This window comes from Piliocolobus tephrosceles, chromosome 6 (genome assembly GCF_002776525.5).
Source record: "Piliocolobus tephrosceles isolate RC106 chromosome 6, ASM277652v3, whole genome shotgun sequence".
Lineage (NCBI taxonomy): Eukaryota > Metazoa > Chordata > Mammalia > Primates > Cercopithecidae > Piliocolobus > Piliocolobus tephrosceles.
This window is the reverse complement of record NC_045439.1, coordinates 116,747,494-116,762,785: the sequence shown is the minus strand read 5'-3', so window position 1 is coordinate 116,762,785 and position 15,292 is coordinate 116,747,494. Positions and strand designations below refer to the sequence as shown.

Genomic DNA, 15,292 nt, shown 5'->3' with positions numbered 1-15,292 from the left:
TCTCTCTGGTTGTTCACTTACTTCTTATTATATATAACCCAATTTCTGTTACATGTACGTGTCCCACCCAAATTAATTCATGTCTTTGTGTTTCCACTCTGGTGGGCACTTTACAACGAGCATTTATCAAGTTAATAATTTACAATTAAATTAATTTAAATTAATAACATAAACCCATAAGGATTAGATCATTGTCATTTTTGAATGGAAGATATTACCTTCATGAGAGATTTCCTTCCAGGGATTTGGTGGATACATGAAAGCTGCATTCTGAATTTGATCGTGTATGTCTTCATCTTCATTAAATGGGAATGTGCCACTTAGGCTTACATAGATGATGACCCCAACAGACCACATGTCGAGAGAGCGATTGTAGCCCTTGTTCCTTAGGACCTCAGGAGCCAGGTAAGCTGGGGTACCCACCACTGACCTCCGGAAAGACTTCTCTCCAATGATCCGGGCAAAACCAAAATCACAAAGTTTCACCTGTTGATAAAAGAATTTGCAGAAATACTCTGTTGGCAATTGTGTGTGTGTGTGTCTTAGTTCATGTTCACCAGATACAACCATAATATTTTTAATACTTTACCTTTACATTAAATGATATGGATTTCTTAAAGTAATAGCTATTTTCCATTTCAGGTATTTGAAGACAGTGGTTTATGTAGCGATACAAAAGTATGTTTTCATTCATAAAAATATCATCTAAACAGTCTCCCTTGGCAGGGTGCAGTGGCTCATGCCTGTAATCCTAACACTTTGGGAGGCTAAGGCAGGAGGACTGCTTGAGGACAGGAGTTCAAGGTCAGTCTAGGCAACATAGAGAGACCCCTATCTCTACAAAAAAATTAAAAATTAGCCCGACATAGTGGTGTGTGGCTATAGTCCCAGCTATTCGGGAGGCTGAGGTGGGAGGATTGATTGAGTCTGCAAGGCAGAGGTTGCCGTGAGCTGAGACTGCACCATTGCACTCCAGCCTGGGGCAACAGAGTGCTCTGTCGGAAAATAAATAAATAAATAAATAAATAAATAAATAAATAAATAAATAAATAAAATAAATAAAAAATAAAAATACATGGAAAAAATAAAAATAAAAAAACAAAAAACAGTCTTCCTTCTCCAAAACCCAATACAAATATGAAGAAGGTAAGTGTACTCAGAAGTGGGTAATATTGTATACAAGGCATGAAAGCATTATGCAAATCAGGGAAGTGATGACCTTCACTCAAGGGCTTATTACGAGTAGAAGATGAAGGATAAGTACAAAGATGTGTCATATCATCCACAATAATCCTCAAAATTAGCTCTGCACTGGCACATATATAGGCAGGACCGGAAGGTGTTAGGGAAGCAAGGCAGGACAGTCATCTCAGTCAGGTCACTTCGGATCTATAATTCCCTGCAGAGATAGCTGGTTTCCCACTCTCTAAGTTGAGGAAAGGAAAAAAGTTTTGCCCTTGTCCTTGAGAACAACAGTGAGGTTTAATATCTTGCCCATTAGTGAGCTAGTAACATCTCTGGGACTCTCAAGTGTTGTCACTCAGGCCACTTCTAGAAAAGCCAAAAGGCATAATGAGAAGGAACTTCTGTGTATAATTAGGCTGGCTTCACCAAAAAACCACAAGGCCAAAGTCCCAAAGGTAAAAGAAGGTAACAAATGGATAAAAATGAATAGAAAACACTTGCAACAAATAAAGGTTTTAAGGGAAAAATGGAAGGTGACAAGATGCCACATGGAAGCCAGCGATGCTGTCAACTGGCTTTTTGCTGAGAGAGGCTTTTATACTTGCCTGAGGAAAAGGATCAGCTGATGCTAGCAACACATTTTCTGGTTTGAGGTCACAGTGAACAATATTTTTAAAATGAAGGTGCCGCAAAGCCACGAGTATCTATAAAGAAGAAAAATCACCAAAATAATTTCATTCCAGTTTATTAATTTCAAAATGCCTTCTACCAGTTAAAAGTCCAAGAAAAAAACTGACAATGAACATTCAAATTTCTTTATGTCAAAGACACTGAAATGAGCTAGATTAACATAGGTTTCTAAAGAAATTTCAATGAAAAAATTATCATATGATGGTATTCATACAGCAGCCAAGACAAATGTAGATAAAAGACCTACATCTAACAGAGGCACCCATTCTTAAATATTCTCAAAGAACCAAAACTAAACCAATGTACATTTTAAATTTTCATGAAAAGCGTGAATACATGGACCTGCAAACATGTTACTAATTTGGTATACTGTAGAGTCTGATTAATATAGATATAAATCACGTAATACAATAAAGCCACTACAACCTTTTCTAGTGTAGTTTAGACTGGAAGTAGGGACTAAACAACAAAGGCTAGAAAGCTGTGGTTAAACAGTGATAACACTTGATATTAAATATTGTATTTTTTCTGTCTCTAATTTATTTCTTACCTGAGTAATTAAAAACTTCGTTATGTGCTCTGGCAACCTGCCCTTTTCACTTGACAAGATCATTTCCAGCATGTCTCCATGGAGTTTTTCCATAACAACAAACACTCTTTCAGGCGTCTCAAACATACACTCCAAATTTACAACACCAGGGTGATGAAGGTTCTATTAAAGATAAATAAAGCACTTGAAGAAAATGAGTTTTTTGATACTGTTTGGCAAGCTCACTGATTATACAAAACTGTTCAAGCTTAGAGCTATAGAGAAACCCACACTTAAGATTTTTAACACCTCTACATTCCACATGTGCTGCCTTATATTTTTGAAATTCTAATGTCTCCAAAAAATACATCTTTACTTTCTATGCATAGTGAAATTACTTCTATGTGAAAAAATCCAAGTTCTAGCACAGTGAATTGCTAATTAGGTTTTAATTAGAATACCATATTGAGAAATCTATAATTTCTTAAGATCATCCCCAATATTAAACATATTGTCCTAACTAAGCATACTAGGCTATTTTCTATACAACTGGTAGAAATCTAATGTAGTAAAGATGAAATTTATACATGTAGTGCATCAGGCCATGCACTGATAAAGTACCTAAGTCAAAACCTTTTAGAAATACTTTGCTACTGGTACTGGAGGCTGCAGTTTTTGACAGAAGCTTTTAATACTAAGTGAAGATCATAAAAACAGCAAAAAAAAAAAAAAAATTGAGCCTATGCTTTGTCTATGATACCATCCTACCTGCTTGGCTTTCAAGCACGAAACAAATACAGCTAATCCTTGAGAAACAAAAATTTGAACTGCGTGGGTCCACTTACATGTGGATATTTTTCAATAAGCACAGTTGGCCCTCGGTATCTGTGGGTTCTGCATCCACAACCCAGTGAGGATTGAAAATACAGTGTTCACAGGATCCAAAAACCTACGGATAAGGAAGACCAACTTTTCCCACAGGGAAGTTCTGCCGAGCCAAATGTGGGATGTAAGTATGCATGGATTTTGATATCTGGGGCGGGGGTTCTGGAACCAATCCCATGCCAATACCAAGGGACTACTGTATTTCCACAACAAAGTAATGATTAGTAATGGTAAGCAGCATTTTGCTTGACACATTAATTGCCACATGTGTCAAGTAAAATTACTCTTAGCATTAGATGTTCCCTTGTAATAATGCTTAAATCTGAATGCTCTTCTGGGTCATCGACAAATGCCTTTGATCATTTGACCTTTATCTTTTGTCTCCGCACAACAACAAATCCTAACATCACAAAAATAATTATATACTCCACTTCTATCCCAATGAGCAAGAGAAGAAAAAATCATCATGAACAAAAACTACCTAAACAAAAAAAGCAGGAACTAACTTAAATGTGCTAACAGCTGAAGAGAGAAAAAAATTAAATGCTTCTTTATTTTAGAAAAAAAATCTCAGTGAGTGATAAAATTGTACGTAAAATGAAATTTAAAACCTGAAATGGCTCACTGTTCAGAAACCTCACAGATGGATGCTGGTTGGTGAGCAGCAGAAGGGGCTGTGGGTGAGTCTACATTGTTGTAGTTGTCCTCTCGCTACCACTTGCAAGGAAAGCCTGACAGCAACTGGATATAGAACCAGGCTATGGCTAGCAGGAGATCTGACGATGGTAAGTCGTTTCCTAGAGAGTCCTTTTTCTACTTTGCCCATTTTGATCTCTGCCTCAGGCATCTGACGGGTCTCTTTGATTCTGATGCCTTGGGGTCAAATCATACAGCATAATAGAGCCATGGAATTGCAAGTTTATTATGAATGTGATCTGAGCAGATGCCTACACATCTACCTAATAGCCTTTAACCTCTATAGGGCTAGAGTCACTGTTCTTCAAATCGTTGCACTATTAACTGGTCAAATCTGGCAACTTTGGATAGACTTCACCTCCTGAGTTGCTCTCTCCTGGTCAGGGCTGAAGCACATGGAGAGAGCTGGGGTTCACAAAGCTCATATTATCAACCCTCTTACTTTACTTTTCCTGACTACTTGCAAATAAGAGCAGATATCCAGATGGCTTTGAATATTATGGGAGGGCCACTTGCTAAGGAGGAGACTAATATGACCATACACAGTTGTTTGATAGGCACTATGGAACATGTGATAACATTGCTCATACTTGAACTTGTGCCCCAGGCTGTCTCATTTCCTTTTCTTTATATGCCTTTCCCTGTTAGAGAAGCCACACTGACTACACAGACCACTGGCCTCTGAATTGTCAAAGGTCTCCGCTGTCCTCTTTTAATCAATAATCATAGCATGAGCTTTAAGGATTACATGAGTTCTGCTAGAGTTCTGATTCTCCTAGGACAAGTCCACTATGAGATGTACTAAGTACACGTTCCTCTTTGAGCATCTTCTTCATTGATTCTTTTATTTTTCTATTTGATATAACTGTAAACACTTAAGCAGGGTTCTGGGGAGTCTGGCTTCCTTAAATGGCTAAGCTTTGCCATATGGGTGGGAAGCAGAAGCAATGAATAGGAAAGGAGCAGAGCAACAGAAGTAGACAGAAAGGGTAGGTGTCCTCTGTGTGTGGGCAGAGGAAAAACTAGTAAGAAGAAGAAGAGATAAAGGTTAAGGGAGAGTGACCTCGGGGGCCCAGGGAGGGCAGGGAACACAGGAGTAGTGTTGGAGCTGCATAGCCTGCTGCTTTTGCTGATCTTAGGTTCTGAAAGCTGGAGAAGAGGGGAGAGTCGTAATGACTGGGGAGCCCTCCTAATTAAATTATCTGAATGATGTGATTCCTTATGTTCCTCTACCTGTATTCCTCTTTTTTTTCTTTTTTTAAAATGGAGTTTCACTCTTACTGCCCAGGTTGGAGTGCAATGGCAAATCTTGGCTCACCACAACTTCTGCCTGCCAGGTTCAAGCGACTCTCCTGCCTCAGCCTCCCGGGTAGCCGGGATTACAGGTATGCGCCACCACATCTGGCTAATTTTGTATTTTTCGTAGAGATGGGGTTTCTCTATGTTGGTCAGGATAGTGTCTGACTCCTGACTTGAGGTGATCCGCCCACCTTCGCCTCCCAAAGTGCTGGGATTACAGGCATGAGCCACTGCACCTGGCCAATACATGAGTTCTTAGAGGTACTAAAGTCCTTCACTCAATTTATTCCTTTTTCCTACTCTACAACATGACCGGAGGTGCCCTGTACAGAGGGTAGAGCTTTAATACCTATTTATTTCCAGAATTGGGGTATTTACAGAATGTTCTAAGTCAAAAGTAAGGGCCAGATTAATGACAGTGTTCATTCATTGTCAACTATTTTGTGCTATGTTCACTGTCAGCTCTGAAGGGCTCTACAAATGTTCTCTAATAGCATCTTGATGTAAAGGATAAGGGAACATTTTGTTATTTCCCAATAATGGGCTTTGAATGTGGTTAGATATATAGATTTTTAAAAATACATATTCAATGAAATCATCAGACTCAAGGCCAAGTATACACAACTGATAAAAAGAAGTCTTAGAAAACTTTAAATTCATTTCACTTGGTCCTTGCTCTTTTATGAGCATATTTATACTTTACAGTTTTCCCAAAGTACATATTGAATGACAGCTGAAAAATCTTCCCAGTAGCTAAGTGATTTTGCTTTATCTGAAGAGTTGATATACAACAAGTTTATTTTAACATTTATTGTATATGGTTGAGACAAGGTCATCATAGACACTTGCTTATGAACTCTATTTTTTCTTGCATTGAAACAAATGACCAAACTTGCTTTTATATTTGATGGTAACAAAAGAAAATAAAACAGAATACATGGATCATGTCTTATTCAGTCAAACTTCTTATACTGCACTGTTAAGAATATGTCATTAGCCTACAGAATACATTTGAAGACTGGAAATAAGAAAAAAGTTCTAGGTTTTCTTTCTTTATTTTCATGGGTAATTATTTTTTTAATACTTCACGTACAACTTTAAGATAAGTTCAACCAAGGTGGTCCATGTGACTTTTCATGAACAGTTTTAATTTTTCATATAGAATATGAAATAGCCTTTAAATCATTTCCTCCTAATGTCCAAAGTAACAGAATTATTAATAATTTTAAAATGGCAAGAAGACTGCAACATCAACTATGGCAGAGTAGTGTGCAAAGAGATTTTTGCCCAACTTCTCAGGCTTTCCACAGAAATGCAGATAAATTTCATGGCAGAGCAAGCTACTACAGGACTCTCTGGCCATCTGTTTGTTGCATTTAAGTAATTTAATTTTCAGGAAATGAAACATTTGGCCAAGTACAGGAAAAAATAGTGTCCATTCACACATAGCAGATTGATGGCATATCCACGGGGTGAATATAAGTTGTTTCGAAGCCTGGGAGGAAATATCATTTGTAGATAAAGACAAAAACTCTCCTGACCCAAGTTGCCTAGAAAATGTGTATATAATCAATGGAAATTAGTCACTAGAAGCAAAGACTTTTATAAAAGTCTTATCTCAAGAAAATAAAGAATTGACTAATTCTAATTTTTTTGTTTATATGTAATTCTCATTTATATTTTTTGATTTGTGTTAAAGGATATTCTTTAATATTGATATCTAAGTACTAATATTTTTTAAGTCTAACATTGTTGCTTTATTGTAAATCTAGAGTTTATAATGTATTCCATATAGGTAGTTTTCACCTTCTATCTTTAGGATTATTCTACTCAAACATATGAGAGGTAGGATAGAGGAGAATTAGATTCAACCTATCTTTTCAACAGGTCTTTAGGAGCAGTGCAGTCTTAATATGGGGACTTCTGACTAATCTTCTGTCAAAGAACAAACTGACTTAGTTCATAATGAGATAGAAAAACTAAATAAAAAAGTGATGACCCTAGGATCTAAATTCTAAATGGCATGCAGATCAGAAGGAAGAATACTCCATTACACAATGGAATGGGTGGGGGCATGAGGTAGAGTACTGAAGCAGTGGCCTTGTTGACTCTCATTCCTGCCAGTTTGCCAGGGTCAAGAGAAGAGCATACCTTCTTATCCATTTTCTAATTACAGTCTCTTATATTTTATGCTTCATGTCATGGTCTTAGAAATCACAATACTTTAATACCTTATTAAAGGGAAACAGACTATACTTACCTGATAGAGACTAAAAGTCATCTTGCAGAGTACAGACAATTATAAAAGTACTTGTTAAAGACGATACCCACATTGATATAGTAAGATCTCCTAAATTCCACAGTCTTACATTCAATTGTCTTTTGGGTATGTTCATTTAAATGAAAGAGGTCCAACAATGAAATCAGTGTCTCTCCACCCAAACTTACTCTTCTAGTATTTCTTCACTTGGTGAATGGTGAATTGCCTAGGTCAGCAACCTTGAGCTCATCCTAAATGCTAACTTCTCTTTCATTTCCAACAACCCACTGGTCTCTAAAACTAATAGAGCCCACCTCCTTCATCTCTCACACTGACCCCTGACCTTCATCCTCACCACTGCTGCCTGGTTTGAGCCCTCATCTCTTTTATAGGGATCCGCTACAGCATCCCAACTGATCTTGCCTTAGGTCTTGTTCTCCAACCCATTCTTCAAAAGGCTGCCACTGTGATCTTCCCAAAGGTGATTCTGATGTTACCATCTTGCTTCAAGCCCACACGTGAATCACCACCAACTTCTGGATAAGGTGCCTACCCTTAGTGAGGTATATGAAACACTTCAATATCAGCTCCTTTTTCTCTTTCTGCTGAGTATTTCTCCAGCTTCTTCTCTTCTTCACCCAAATATCCACCCTTTTCGTTGCCACCCTAAAACCATTTTTATACCAAGCCACACTCTCTCCTTTCTATGTTTTCATACATACTACCCTTCAGCCTGAACCCAAACATTTGTCTGGTGTGAATATTCAGCTGTCAGGTAGCTTTCATTGACTCTCCTAGTCTGTCTTGGATGTCTCTCTACTCTCACTCTTTGCTATAATCCCCTTTCATAACACTTATCCTATCATATTTGATTATTGGTGGACCTATTTGTCTTGCTTACAAGACTACAAGCTCCATAAGGGCTTTAATTTATCATTTTGTATTCCCAGTCAATGTAAGTCTAGTGGACTGGTACATACTAAATATTCAACACATGTTTGTTAAATTTGATTGAAAGATGAAGAGTCTCTATTTCTCCTTACTTTCCATTAAGTGAATAATATTCTTTAAGATTTCCATGGCTTTTAGATATGCTAGTACATGTTTGACATACTTAGTGACAGTACATTTTGCATCAAATATGATATATGGTGACAGCCTCTCTTCAGAAAAAAATACAGTACATGGCTTTTTAGTTGAGTTCTCTTAAATCTGTTAGTAGGAAATTTCAGGATTCTGATGATAAATATGCTCATAAGTAATGACTTTTTTTGGAGACAGATTCTCACTCTCTTGCTCAGGCTGGAGTGCAGTGGCACAGTCTCACTTCACCACAGCCTCCCCCTCCTGGGTTCAAGTGATTATCCTGCTTCAGTCTCCTGAGTAGCTGGGATTACAGGTGCCTGCCACCATGTGTGGTTAATTTTTATATTTTTGGTGGAGATGGGGTTTCACCATGTTAGTTAGGCTGATCATGAACTCCTGACCTCGAGTGATCTGCTGGCCTCGGCCTCCCACAGTGCTGGGATTACAGCCATGAGCCACCCTGCACCTGGCCAGTAATGACTTTTTTGATAAATACTACTAATATGGATGTGACTCTGAGAGATGCCACCACTGATGAGTTGCAACGATTTCCCTAGGACCACGGATATGATAAAGACAGTCTCTTTCACTTTCTAGGTACAACCCCCTCAAAATCTACCAGTTTTGATCAGTGTTTTTTAAGATTTCAACATCATTGATAGGAAGAAACATGATTTTCCTACTATCTAGGAGACTGGTATTTGTTTAATATCTAGCTCTTAATAAGGAGATACTTTAGATTCAGATCATTCTCAAAAGCCACCAGGAAACAGTTATCAGCAAGAGATAAGCAAAGTAGTAGCACAGTCAGGATATTCCCTTCCCTCCATGCCAAGCCTCCTTTACATTGTGAAAACCTTACTATGATTCCATCGTTGTCCTGAGAATGAGAATAAAGAACTGAAAATGGGCTATTCAGATGATAATGGTCACTGTACCTCTTTTACTTCTTACTTAGAAAAGGTCTTTCAACTCCTCTTATTTTTTTATTTAACCCAGAACAGGTATGACTACAAGTGAAAGCCTGGAAACCTGGAGCTTAATGTCAGGAGCAAGTTGTCTGAAGACAGATGGCCTGAGTTTGAATTCCAGCTCTGCCTCTTCCCAGCTTCTGCCTTCAGGTGAGTTATCTAAACTCTCTGAGGTGCTTCCAATTCTTATGTAAAATAGGACGATGATAATGTGTCAACTCATAACACAGTCAGGTCTTATTAGTTAATGTAACAAAATACTTGGAATTGTGCCTGGCACATAGTAAGGTTTAGTTATTATTACTGGGTAAATATTGTGGCATTTAAAAACGATTTGGGCCCAATGTCCCTCTTTAGTTTGATAATGGAAAGTTTACAGTAAGCCACAGAGAAGAAAACTTCCTTTAGCCTTTCACCCAACGGAGGCTGTATCAGATTAAGTATGAACCGCCAGAGACTCGCACCTTCTAGTTAGTCAATCCCCGTCTTTCCCCTTGCTGTGTGTGTGTTTTTTTAAACAACAAATTTATTATCTCACAGTTCTGTAGGTCAGAAGTCTGGTGAGCTCAGCTGTTTTGTCGGGTCTGGGTTTCATAGACAGAAATCAAGTTGTTGGCAAGCTGCTCTCTTATCTGGAGGCTCTGAGGGAGAACCGCTTCCAAGCTCACTCAGGTTGTTGACAGAATCCAGTTATTTGGGCTGCAGGGGTGAGGGCCCTGTTTCCTTGCTGGCTGTGAGCCAAGTGTCTGTCTCAGCTCCTTGAAGCTGCCTGAATTCCTCATGATGTTGCTCCCCACATCTAACCAGCTACTGTGTGTGGAGTCCTTCACACACTTTGAATCTTTGTGACTACCACATCTCTTCTGCCTCCAGTGGGAGAAGGTGCTCTGCTTTTAGAGGCTGATGTGATTAGATTGATCACACCTGAATAATCCAAAGGACTCTTTTCATTATAAGGTCTGCAACTTTAATTATACCTATAAAGTTCCTTTTGCCACCTAAGGTAACATATTTATTGGTGCCAGAGATTAGGGTGCAGACATCTTTGGCGGTGCGGGGGTGGGTGGGGGAGCATTCTGCCTACCACACCATACAAAGTCTCCACGGTTTGGTCTGCCTAACTAACACATTCCTCAATTCTAGGGCAGGAGTCTTTGTCCTTTGGAACTGAGGGAAAGAGTTCACAAACAACGGTAATAAGATTTATTTGTTAGTTGTATTATTTATAAATGAACATGTTCAAATATACTCAAAAGTAAAGTGAACACTATAAAGACATTCTTGTATCTGCCAGTCTGGATGCATCTACTTTTTCACACCTTGCTTTTTTTCTTTTGGTGTATCTTCAGAAGGAAGACAATATCTTTATTTGTGAAGAGGTAGAAGGCTTCATATTTTATTGGAAATTGTAATCATTTCAAATAATACAAATTAAACAACAAAAGGATACCAGTAAAACAAAACAAAAAGAATACTCATACTTAATCCTCATTTAGTGAAAGAAAAATAAACTTTCAGGTATTAAAATCTTGCCCAACTTACATATTACCATTATAGTTCATTAATATTTTATACTAACATAAAAATCTTTTATTTTATTCTTATGCAGTTATGTAAGGGAAAAATGAATGAAAGGGAATGGGAAAAGTAGGCTGCTTTTTCTCAGATAATTAAAAAAATGAAGCCCAAATTATACATTTTTCTCAAGGACAGTTACTTTTCTCCCTTTTTTCTTGTTGCTAACCCTAAGGTATTTTCAGGATACTATATAACTTACTTATGAAGATGTTTTACTATAATAACATAATTATTTCCCATCATGGGGTACCTTGCTGTGTTTTCAGAGCTCAGTGATGGCAGAAGTGCTTCTATTCTGAGGTCAGTTAAGGGAAAGGCTGTGTGTTGTATCACATGGAAGTTCTCCTGGTCTAAAGTGAGAACAGAGGTCATTTGGTTATTGCCTATGAACACGTCCCCATTTCATCTTTGGCTGGCAAAAAGTTTACAATTAAAACAGGATTATTCTTCATTAATCATCTTTTCGGGGGTAGCATGTTTTGAGAAATTTCATCTACAGTATTTTAGAAATTTACATTGATATTAACTTAGAACAAATTACGTTAATACGGACTGTCAGAGGAATAAATGCACGTGACATGACTTCAACAAGACCAAATAGAACAATATACCCTCTTGTGAACAGGTGTCACTGGTTGACTGTTATATCAATGAGGTCATGATCAAATTTAACTCACTGGACTCTGAGAATTCAGAAATTCTCACATCATTCCTATTAAGAACGGTTTGCTCAAACCATCCATTGGAACTGGAGTATAATTCTACTTTTGTTGTGCCACTAATTAGCAGAGATTTATCCTGGTTTAATATAGTTCAAAATTTTGTAGGAAAAAATAGTAAGTTGAAGCATCTCCATGAACTGTTAATGACAACAGATATATTGTGCCCTCATATCTAGAAAGGGAGTCAACTTTGAGGTGGCTAGCTTATAATGCACAAAGTATGATTACAATGTTTTCATCCTAAATTAGTTGTAGTATTGTTCATTCTATTAAGTAAAATTGGCCCCAAGTGCTGGGGAGAGGTGAGGACCAATTCAATGTTTGCATAGCAAAATAAATCACTTGAGGACTAATCTATTTGTGTGTGTGTGCGCGCATATATATATATATATACACTTTTTTTTTTTTTTTTTTAATTTTTTGAGACAGAGTCTTGCTCTGTCAGCCAGGTTGGAGTTTAGTGTTGTGATCTCCACTCACTGCAACCTCCGCCTCCTAGACTCAAGGAATTCTCCCACTTCAGCCTCCCAAGTAGCTGGGACTACAAGCGAGCACTGCCACACTCAGGTTTTTTTTTTTTTTTTTTGTATTTTTAGTAGAGATGGGGTTTCACTATATTACCCAGGCTGGTCTTGAACTCCTGGCTTCAAGTGATCCATCTGCCTCAGCCTCCCAAAGTGCTGAAATTATAGGCATAAGCCACCATGCCCGGCCAACATCCATGTATATTCAAAAACCCATCCACACACCTCACAGTCATTCTTCATTTCATACATTCTAGAAATGATTCAATCTAGATTTAGATCCAGGATTGCTGCAGACACATGATAAATATAATGAGTCCTCTCTTTTCCCTATAAAAAGAGAAGTAGCTAAATGTAGAGGGGTGAGAGGAGTATGCAGAAAGCAACACTTATAAATACTCTTTCATCATCTTTCATTTTTTCTAGCCTTTTTTGACTTTTCCACATAGAAATAGTATAAAAATATTTGACATTTTCTACCCATCACCAGGCATCCTTCAGAAAAGATGAATGGAAAATTTTAAAAACAAAACCAATCAAGAAAATGAGAAAAAAGCCACAGACTGGGAGCAAATATTGGAAAAAGACACAAATGTCTTTGTGATATAGAACTATTATCTAAAATATACAAAGAACTACTAAAACACAACAAGAAAACAAACAGCCAGATTAAAAAATGGGCCAAAAATCTTAACAGACACCCTCACCAAAGAAGCTATATGGAAAATAAGTACATGAAAAGTTGCTCAATATCAGATGTCATTAGGGAAATGCAAAATAAAATACCAGTAAGATACTATTACACACCTATTAGAATTGCCAAAATCTGGAACTCCAACAAGGCCCAACGCTGGCAAGGATGTGGAGTAACAAGAACTTTAATTCATTGCTGGTGGGAATATAAAATGGTACAGCAACTTTGGGAGACAATTTAGTAGTTTCCTACAAAACCAAACATATACTTAATATACTATCATACTTCTGGGTATTTACCCAAAGAAGTTTAAAACTTACGTTCACACAGAAACCTGCAGAGATATTTATAACAGCTTTACTCATAATCGCCAAAACTTAGAAGCAACCAAGATGTCTTTCAGTAGGTGAATGAACAAACTGTGGTACATCCAGGGAATATTATTGAGTGCTAGAAGGAACTGAACTCTCGAACCATGAAAAAATATGGGGGAAACTTAAATGTATATTACTAAGTGAAAGAAAGCAACCTGAAAAGGCCACATACTATGTGATTCTAGCTATGTGACATTCTGGAAAGACAAAAAGAGAAAACTATGCTGACAATAGAAAGATCAGTGGCTGACAGGGGTTGGGCTAAAGGATGGTTGAATATGTGAAGCACAGACGATTTTTAAGGCAAGGAAAATACTGTGTACGATACTATATGATGGATATATGTAATTATACGTTTGTCCAAACCCATGGAATATTCAACATCAAGAGTAAACCATGATGTAAACTATGAACTTTAGGTAATTATGATGTGTTAAGGTGGGTTCATCCACTGTAACAAAGGTACCACTGTGGTGGGGGAGATTCATAGCGGGGGAAGGAGGGGAAGGTATACATGTGTAGGGGCAAGGTGTATATGGGAAATCACTGTATCTTCCTCTTAATTTTGCTGTGACATTAAAATTGCTCTAAAAAAAAGTCTTTTAAAAATGTCTCTTTAAATAAAAGAAACAATAAAATCCCAGTGAAATCTAGATGCTCTAAGCCCATCATCTGGGCTCATACACTGAGGAATCATTGGCATTAATGCCTGTATATGCTTGAATTCGATACTGTAATTTTCAGGGTAGGGGGAGTGAGAACTCAAGAAAGATTCACATAGCAAGGATCTTGTATGCATGCATCCCAGTTCCCACCTTCTAACTCCCAACCAAGGTCAAAAGAGTGTAATGTTGGAAAATCAGCCAAAAAAAAAAAAAAAAAAAAAGCCACAAAAACAGAAAATTAATGACTAACCAATTCATTTCTAAAAATTTGGTGTTAATAAACATTCCGTTCTTCAAGTATGACCCCCTTCCCTTCATACCATTATTGGGTTTGTGTTTAGGAGACAGAGAATATTAAAAGTGTGAATTATTACCAAAAAATAAAAACCACTGGAATCTACATGAAGCTGTTTAATTGTTTGCAAAAATTGAAAAATGGAGCAAATATTTGGATTTTTCTTCTACTTGGCATGAAATGTCTGGAAATGAAGACACCTATGGAAAACTTTTTATTTCCTGTTAATCTACCTGGCTGGAAACAGTAACACAAAAATCCAATCTAGGCTTGGCATTAGATTTTAAGTGTAATTTTTGACAAATCCTATTACTGTAGTATAGCTTCTACATTTAGATGTCAGCATACCAAAAAGCATAACATTCCATGATGTGTTAAATAATGTGTGCAGACACATAATCCTTTAGATGTATTATATACCAGATCATGGTAACTAAAGTGAGCATGTAGGGTCTACTGGACAAGGTTAGATGACAGAATAGTATGTGCAAAAAGTCAAATGGTAATACCTTACAACTGTATAAGCTTCTGTGGCAAAATGAGTTTAACTAACATATTCTTACAGTTAAACAAGTTTCCAATTATGGGATTTCTCAGAATTGTTAATAAGTAAAAGGCTATATTTACTTCTAAGACACGAGTCTTAGAACATTTTCCATACACAACATACACAACATTTTCCAAATTTTCTTGATGAAAAAATGTGTTTTCACCCCTTCTGTGAAGGAGCTCAAAAGACTAGTGTTCTTCGAAAAATATACTGGGAAATAATGATGTTTAAAATGTTTTATATAGGATTTAATTTAGTCCCCAAAAACTCCTATGAAGGAAATAGACCA

At 37.2% G+C, this 15,292-nt stretch overlaps 1 protein-coding gene across 2 annotated transcripts in view; it reads right to left on the bottom strand.

Annotated features, from left to right (window-relative positions):
- PRKD1 (protein kinase D1) overlaps positions 1-15,292 on the bottom strand; it is a 355,221-nt gene that overhangs the window by 20,948 nt on the left and 318,981 nt on the right. For both annotated transcript variants that reach the window (XM_023227445.3, XM_023227446.3), the window contains 3 exons: positions 2,426-2,587; positions 1,791-1,889; positions 219-486 (listed from right to left, as the gene is read on the bottom strand). In XM_023227445.3, the coding sequence (XP_023083213.2) occupies positions 219-486; positions 1,791-1,889; positions 2,426-2,587 (529 nt within the window). The remainder of the gene's footprint in view (positions 1-218; positions 487-1,790; positions 1,890-2,425; positions 2,588-15,292) is intronic.